The sequence below is a fragment of the Myotis davidii genome, unplaced genomic scaffold, assembly GCF_000327345.1.
Source record: "Myotis davidii unplaced genomic scaffold, ASM32734v1 scaffold399, whole genome shotgun sequence".
NCBI classification, from domain to species: domain Eukaryota; kingdom Metazoa; phylum Chordata; class Mammalia; order Chiroptera; family Vespertilionidae; genus Myotis; species Myotis davidii.
The window spans coordinates 1,750,096-1,758,317 of NW_006292094.1; the positions used below are offsets into that span (position 1 = coordinate 1,750,096).

The window sequence follows — 8,222 nt, forward strand, 5'->3', positions numbered from 1 at the left end:
CTTCGTTGGGATCCAGGTCCCGCCGGACGTGCTCATATTCGCGGGACTTTCTCTTCTCGAAGGTGGACAGGCGCAGGATGCGGCGGAAATTGGCGAATTATCAGTTTTTCTTGTTTTGAGATAGGCTAATAGTGCTATGAACTTCCCTCTCAGGACTGATTTTACTGCGTCCCATAGGATTTGGATTGTTGTGTGTTCATTGTCATTTGTATCCAGAATCTTTTCCCCTTATTTTCATCTCTTTGGTAACTCATTCATTGTTTAATAACATGGTATTTAGGGAGACTGTAGTCCGCCGCGCGCCCGCGAGCTCCGGGTGGGTCCTGGGGAGTTCTAGGGCCCCCCTGGACGGCGCCGTCCTGAGTCTGGAAGACCAGCCACGCCTTGTGGCGCCCCAAGTTTCTTTGCCAAGGAGACGGAGAACGAATTGGCCTTTCCCGAGCGCGCCCCGATTGTGGTCCGAGGGCCAACAAGGTGAACCGGCTTTAAGCATTGAATCCGCCCCCGACCCGCCCTCGAGGTTGCGCTGCTCGCGCTCGCTTTTCAGGTGGTGGCGCCCGGTTGGGGAACCACCGGCCCGGGCTACCCATCCGCCGGCGGATCCGGTGGGTTAAATTGACTTAGCAAGGGTTCTTGCTAAAACTAGATTTTATAAGGACATACACAGATAGGCTTAGGAGAAAGTTTCGGAGGCTGACTATAGTTGGATCAAGCAAGGAGTCTTTGTCAGAGGCCAGCTTGAAAATTATAGCAATCTCTACACAATGTAAAGTTTCCCTTCCATGGAATATTAGTATATAAAGTTTACTATGGAATAATTGTAAGATTCTACTTTTAATATGGGTGACTCATGAGTCCCTTGTTTTAGATAGTTAGCAGAGAAATTAGTTTATCATTCAGGGCTTTCCAGAGAGATAGAACTGCTAGTGTGTTCTCTCTCTCTCTCTCTCTCTCTCTCTCTCTCTCTCTCTCTCTCTCTCTCATATTTTATTGATTTCAGAGAGGAAAGAAGAGGGAGAGATAGAAATATCAATGATGAGAATCACTGATCTTCTGCCTCCTGCACGCCCCCTACTGGGGATTGAGCCCTCAAACCGGGCATGTGCCCTTGACTTGAATTGAACCTGGGACACTTCAGTCCTCAGGACGAGGCTCTATCCACTGAGCAGAACCGGCTAAGGCGTCTCTCTCTCTCTCTCTGTCTCTCTCTCTCAATGATAATGCCCAGTGCCATGCTCATACCTTGTTAATGTGAATAAAAATGTGTACTTTGAAAGTGAGTTTGGAGAAGTTCTCAAATCTTTTTTTTAACCTTTTTATTGAATTTAATGGGGTGACATTGATAAAATTATGTGTTTCAGGTGTACAGTTCTATCATACACCATCAGTATGTATTGTGTGTTTACCACCCCCAGTCAGGTCTCCTTCCATCACTGCCTACCCCCCTGTACCCTCTTCTACCTGCCCTCTTCCCCGCTTCCCCTGGTAACCACTATACTCACAGGCGTTCTCTTGTTCCCCAACCCTTAATACAAACCAGTTACTCCTCTAAGTTCCTGCCTGATTCCTTCTCAGCTCTTCAGAGCTGCAATGATTTCATCCCTAAATTCGTTAGTTGTACGGAAGTTTATCCATATAGAACTCCTATTATATTTCTAAATTAGAACTGCTTTGAAACAGTTTATATAACATAGACATGATTTGTTCCTTAATGGTTTTGAGAAACCTCCCCATAAAACCACCTGAGCCAGGTATCTTTTCTTAGCATTTCATCATTGATTACTTTCTTTGTAAGCCAGTTTTCATAAAATAACTCCTATTTATCTAAGTCTGTGCTGTCCAATATGGTAACTGTTGGGGTCCAACCCCAGCAGGTCCAGGGGTTCCCAAAGGTGTGGACAGAGTCGGCAAAGAAGGAATGACACGGAGAAAGCGTTCAGCTGATCAGCAGGTATTTTTGTAACATTTGGGTTTTTTACTGATTTATTCCCTTCCTTAGTCCTGTTAATCCCTTACTCCAGGGAAAAATCCCCACCTGGGGAAACAACCTTTCTCGGAGAGGTGACCTTGGTTAAAACACATAGCGCTAAGAAGGGGAGCAAACATATGCCATATACTCCAGGTCACTTGAAACATAAGCTGTGCTGCCCTAACCAGTTTGGCTCAGTGGATAGAGCATCAGCCTGCGGACTGAAGGGTCCCAGGTTCGATTCCAGTCAAGGCCATGTACCTTGGTTGCGGGCACATCCCCCATAGGAGGTATGCAGGAGGTAGCTGATCAATGTTTCTCTCTCATCGATGTTTCTAACTCTCTATCCCTCTCCCTTCCTCTCTGTAAAAGATCCATAAAATATATTTTTAAAAAAAAGAAAGAAACATAAGCTGTGCAGATGTTTCTTCTCTGCAGCAACTGTCAAGCAGCAAGGGTGGACCGGCTTCCGGCAGGTAACCACTAGCTAGATATGGCTGTTAAGCATTCAACATGGCCCTAGCCTGTTTGGCTCAGTGGATAGAGTGTGGGCCAGCAGACTGAATGGTCTCAGGTTTGATTCTAGTCCAGGGCACCTACCTCCTACCTCGGTTTCAGGCTCCATCCCTGGCAGGAGGCAATCAATCAACATCCATGTTTCTCTCTGTCTCTCCCCCTCCTTCCACTCTCTCTAAAAATGGAAAAATATCTTCGGGGTAGGATTAACAGAAACTAAAAATTGAAAAAGAGAAAGCACCCAATATGTAACTAGCCCAAATAGAGATTTGCTGTAAGTATAAAATACACACTGGGTTTCAGAGTTACTATAAAATGGATTGTACGATTTCACTTATATATGGAATCGGAAAAAAAAAAAAAGCATAAACCTGAACTCAGAGAGCAGACTGGTTTCCAGGAATGGGGAAATGGTAAAGGTGGTCAAAGGGCACAACTTCCAGTTATAAGATGAATAAGTTCTGGGCATCTAATGTACAGCATGGTGGCTACACTTAACTGTGCTGTGCCAGCACAGCCAAGGGTGAGCCTGAGGAGGGGCAGTGATGGATTGAAGAAGAGACAGAGAATACAGCTGGGGCTTGGTGGATCTCCCCTGCCTGGATGAGGACACAGAAGACCCAGCCTGCAAGCTGTAGCTTTATTTATAGTCTGATTAACACAAGAGTAGATTAACATGCATACAAATGTTCTTGTTTTTGCAACACTCGTTGCACCTCCCACAGCCCATTAGCTACTTAGGAAGGAATTAGGGAGGGCTACAAGGTCAGGCTTCATTATGCTAGGAGAGCTCTGCCCTCCAGACGGACTTGTTTGTGGCCCTGCCACAGGCCAGCCCGAGGCCTGACCCTAGAGCTGCTCCCTACACTTAACAATACTGTATTGTACACATGAAAGTTGCTAAAAGAATAGATCTGGAAAGTTCTCACCAGAGACAAACAAACAAATAAATATGAGGTGATAGATGTGTTCACAACCTTATTGTGGTAAGCATTTCACAACATGAACCTATGTCAAATGATCCCATTGTACATCTTCAACTTACACAATGTTATATGTCAATCATATCCCAATAAAGCTGGGCGGGGGGGGAAGGATTCTAAAAGAATTTTAGAATATGTTGATTACAAATTGAAATATTTTGGATACATTGGATTAAATAAAATTATCAAAACTAGTTTCATTTTTTAAATGTATACACCAGAAAATTTAAAACTACATATGTGATGTATTTGTAGCTTGTGTTATATATTTTTTGGATAGAGCTAATTTAGATTTTCAAAGTATTGGTACAGAGTTGTGCATAGTATTCTTAAATATATTTTAATCTCTTCCTTACCAATAGCTTCCCTTCTCATTACTTTTTTGTTGTTTGTTTTTGTTAATCCTCACCCAAGGATATTTTTCCATTGATTTTTTAGGGAGAGTAGAAGAGAGAGGGAAAGGCACAGAGAAATCTATGTGAGAAAAACACATCAATTGGTTGCCTCCTGCATGAGCCCCGACCAGGGCCTGGGCCAGGGAAGAGCCTGCAACTGAGGTACATGCCCTTGACCGGAATCAAACCCAGGACCAATGCAGGCCCAACGTTCTATCCATTGAGCCAAACCAGCTAGGGCCTCACTCTTACTTTTTTTCAATCTTTTCTTCTCGCCGAAACCGGTTTGGCTCAGTGGATGGAGCGTCGGCCTGCGGACTGAAAGATCCCAGGTTCGATTCCGGTCAAGGGCATGTACCTGGGTTGCGGGCACATCCCCAGTGGGAGTTGTGCAGGAGGCAGCTGATCGATGTTTCTAACTCTCTATCTCTCTCTCCCTTCCTCTCTGTAAAAAATCAATAAAATATATTTTAAAAAAAAATCTTTTCTTCTCTTATCATACTTGCCAAAAAAATGGTCTGTTCTTATTGATCTTTTCCTAAAGCCAGCTTTTTAACTACTAGTTTATATAAAATCGGGGAGACAGAGGACATGTTAGCACATTGGAGATAGAATCTGCACAAATCAAGATTGTTTTCCTCTACATGACAATCTGGATTCTCCAACAAACAAATTGCAAAAAGAGTAAGAAAGATAGAAAGGGGGAACTTCACGATACTTATGAAGTGGTCTAAAGGTAACATGTAGTTACACTGGAGTCCTGACTTAAATAATTCATCTGTTAAAAATATACCATAAAAGGGGTGGGGTGTCAGTTGGGGGGAAAGGAGACATATGTAATACTTTAAACAATAAAAAAATGTAAAAAGGTATATAAATGTCTAGGCTCTGTTCTGCACCTGAATCTAATATTATATGTCAATCATATTTAAAAACAAATTTTAACAAACAGCGACATTTGCATGCTGACTGGATATTTGATAACATTAAGAGATAGTCATTGTTTCTTTTTAGGTATAAAAGTATGTGGTTATTGTTTTATTTTAAAGTCACTCTTTTTGAAATATTGAAATTTTTACAGATGAAAAGTCATAGCTGAGACTTGCTTCAAAATAACACAGAGATGGTGGTGGTGGGTGGGTGGAGTATCGATGAAACAAGATTGGCCCTGAGTTGATCATTATTGAAGCTAAGTGGTTACATGCAGGTATATCACACTAACCCGCTCTGGGACAGGTTTGAAATGTTTTGTTATAAAAAACGTGAAGAAAAAAAGATCCTGTTTATACTAATCAAGCTTACTGTTTTGTTTTCTGGTTCACTTATGTGTGTTTTGGTCTGTAAACATTTCTTTCTCTCTCTGGTTTTATGTTACTTAATTTTCTGGGTTCTTTTAGAATTATGTGCATTGTTCATTGCTTGTTTTCTAATAAACACATTGAGGCTGTAAATATTCCTCTGAGAATCACCCTGGCCGTGTAACATGTTCTCATACGTGTGCAGTTCCTCGTTCCATTCCAGTGTGTGCTTTGCGTTTAGAACTGGTCATGTTTTAGTGAAGGAGGGGTAACCAGGTTAACGGGAGGTGAGGGCAAGGCTGGAAAACTGAGAGGAAGCCCTCATAATTTATTATTCTTTTTAAAATATATTTTTATTGATTTCAGAGAGGAAGGGAGAGGAAGAGAGAGATAGAAACATCAATGATGAGAGAGAATCATTGGTTGGCTGCCTCCTGCACACCCCACACTGGGCAACCCGGGCATGTGCCCTGACCAGGAATCGAACCATGACCTCCTGGTTCACAGGTCGATGCTCAGCCACGGAGCCACGCCGGCCGGGCTGGCTAGACATTTTTCATTGACTACTACTATTTCCTACACTGTTTGATCGAGGAAGACCTCCTGCCAGAGCTTCTTGGTGTCCAACATTCTAGTTCCGAAGCTGCATTCTCTGCTCCATTGCCGGTTGCCAGAGCCATGGGCATGAGGAGCTCCAAGATGAAACTGAAGACAGGGTCATTTCTGTGGTGCCTCTACCTGGACAAGCTCTACTGCCTGCTGTCCGTGAGGAACGTGAGGGCCTTGGTGGAGTACTTCGGCCTCCTCGACCCGCACCACCACAGCACCATGAACGGTCAGTGCTGTCAGAGAGGTCTCCGCGGGGTCGTGACCTGGTGTCTAGTCACCAACTTACACTGAAGACTGGTGGCAGCTCAGCGAGGAGGACACAACTGCAGGCTCTGGGTTTACATCCTGGCTCTGCCCCTTACCCCTTGGAGATCTGAGAGTGTCCTCACCCTCTTTATTATTTATTTACTAGAGGCCCGGTGCACAGAATTCACGCACTTGAGGGGAGGGGAGTGGGGGGTCCCTCAGCCCAGCCTGCGCCCTCTCTCGCAGACCAGAAACCCTTAGGGAGATGTCCGACTGATGGCTTAGGCCCAAGCTGTCAGTCAGACATCCTTAGCGCTGCTGTGGAGGTGGGAGAGGCTCCTGCCACCGCAGCTGTGCTCGCCAGCCTTGAGCCCAGCTTCTGTCTGAGTGGCGCTCCCCCTGTGGGAGCACACTGACCACCAGGGGGCAGCTCCTGCATTGAACGGGCCTGAGCCAAAACCAGCTCTCCGACATTCTCCAAGGGGTCACAGATTGCAAGAGGGTGCAGGCCAGGCCAAGGGACCCCACAGGTGCACCATAGGGGCCGGAAGGGACACGGGAGGTTGGCCAGCCAGGGAGGGACCATGGGAGGGCTCCAGAGCGTGTCCAGCCCATCTTGCTTAGTCCTAATTGGCCGGATCCCAGCAGCAAGCTAACCTACCAGTCTGAGTGTCTGCCCCCTGGTGGTCAGTGCCGGTCATAGTGACTGGTCGACTATCTGCCCCCCTGGTGGTCAGTGCATGTCATAGCGAGTGGTTGAGCAGCCTTAGCATATCATTAGTATATTACACTTTGATTGGTTGAATGGATGACCAGATGACCAGATAGCATATTAGGATATTAGGCTTTTACTATATAGGATTTTTTCTTCTATTTCAGAGAGGAAGAGAGAGAGAAACATCAATGATGAGAGAGAATCATCGATCAGCTGCCTCCTGCACATCCGCTACCAAGGATCAAGCCCGCAATCCAGGTATGTGCCCTGACTGGGGATGGAATCAGGACCCCCTGGTTCATAGGTCAATGCTCAACCACTGAGCCACAGCAGCTGGGCTCAACACCCTGTTTAAGTCTCACTTTCCTCGTCTGTGAATGAGGATTCTAATTATGGAGTCCATCTCATGGTCGGGGGAGAAGATAATTGCATGAGGCAATTATGGAAAATGCATGGTACCTGATGAGGACTTGGAATTCACTGTCATTGTAATAATTCCTGGGGGTCGACCCCCCTCAAGACTTCTCATCTGTCAAATGGGATGTTTGTATCAAATAAATGATATGCAAGGTCCCTTCTAATTCTAAGGAGTTTCTTCCATAAAGATTTTTAAGAGTTCATTCAATCTTTAAAATATAATAAAAGGACACCTTCATTTTCTCATCATTTCCTGCCTCAGTGTTTCTCGTTACGCATAGATCTTCACAGGGTATGTCACCAACTCTTTGCAAAAACCCAGTCTGTGATCACGCAGCTGCAGGGCACCGAGCTGTAAACAGAAAACCTGGGACTGAAGCCTGTGGCATTCGGACTCCAAAGCCCACTCTTAGTCTCACCGGAATGTCTGCTGAGTCTGGTCTCCCTGGCAACTCCCTCCCTCCCTGATGATGCAATACCCGAGACGGGCAGGCTGCGTCTTCTGGTCGCCAAGGGACTGGATAGTGACCTGAAAGCGTGAGACACAGCCCTGAGTACTGCCTTCCAGGCAGGGGGTGTGACTTATGGGAAATGCATAGCACCTGGTGAGGACTTAGTGTTGGCTGTCATTGTCATTGTTGACTGAAGGCCCTGGAGACTTGAGTGGGCCAGAGCCAGCTGCCTTAAAAACAGCATTTGTTGCCAGTCGGCGAGGCTCAGTGGTTGAACATCAACCCATGAACCAAGGCCCCTGGTCCCCTGTTTGCTGGCTGCCCCATTCCCACTGCTGCCTCTCCCACCCACTGATGACACGGCTCCCACCTGCTGATGGCACAGAGCGATTGGGGCCGGTATCCCCGATTCGATTCCCAGTCAGGGCACATGCCCAGGTTGTGGGATCCATCCCTGGTAGGGGGTATGCAACAGGCAGCTGATCAATGATTCTCTCTCATCATTGATGTTTCTCTCTCTCTCCCCCTCTCCCTTTCTCTTTGAAATCAATAAAAATATATTTTTTTAAAAAAGAAAGTAGCCCTAGCCGTTGGCTCAGTGGATGGAGCGTCGGCCTGCGGA

At 45.7% G+C, this 8,222-nt stretch overlaps 2 protein-coding genes across 2 annotated transcripts in view; one reads left to right on the forward strand and one right to left on the reverse strand.

Annotated features, from left to right (window-relative positions):
• Positions 1 to 97, reverse strand: part of STK10 (serine/threonine kinase 10) — a gene marked incomplete at its 5' end in the record, with an annotated part of 98,264 nt that extends 98,167 nt beyond the window's left edge. The window contains one exon of the mRNA XM_015565136.1: positions 2 to 97. Coding sequence (XP_015420622.1) covers positions 2 to 97 — 96 coding nt within the window. The remainder of the gene's footprint in view (position 1) is intronic.
• A 5,726-nt stretch (positions 98 to 5,823) lies between these two features.
• The window catches only part of EFCAB9 (EF-hand calcium binding domain 9), a 6,944-nt gene continuing 4,545 nt past the window's right edge, over positions 5,824 to 8,222 (forward strand). Inside the window, exon 1 of the mRNA XM_006765456.2 lies at positions 5,824 to 5,996. Within this exon, the coding sequence (XP_006765519.2) occupies positions 5,840 to 5,996 (157 nt within the window). The 5' untranslated portion in view covers positions 5,824 to 5,839. The remainder of the gene's footprint in view (positions 5,997 to 8,222) is intronic.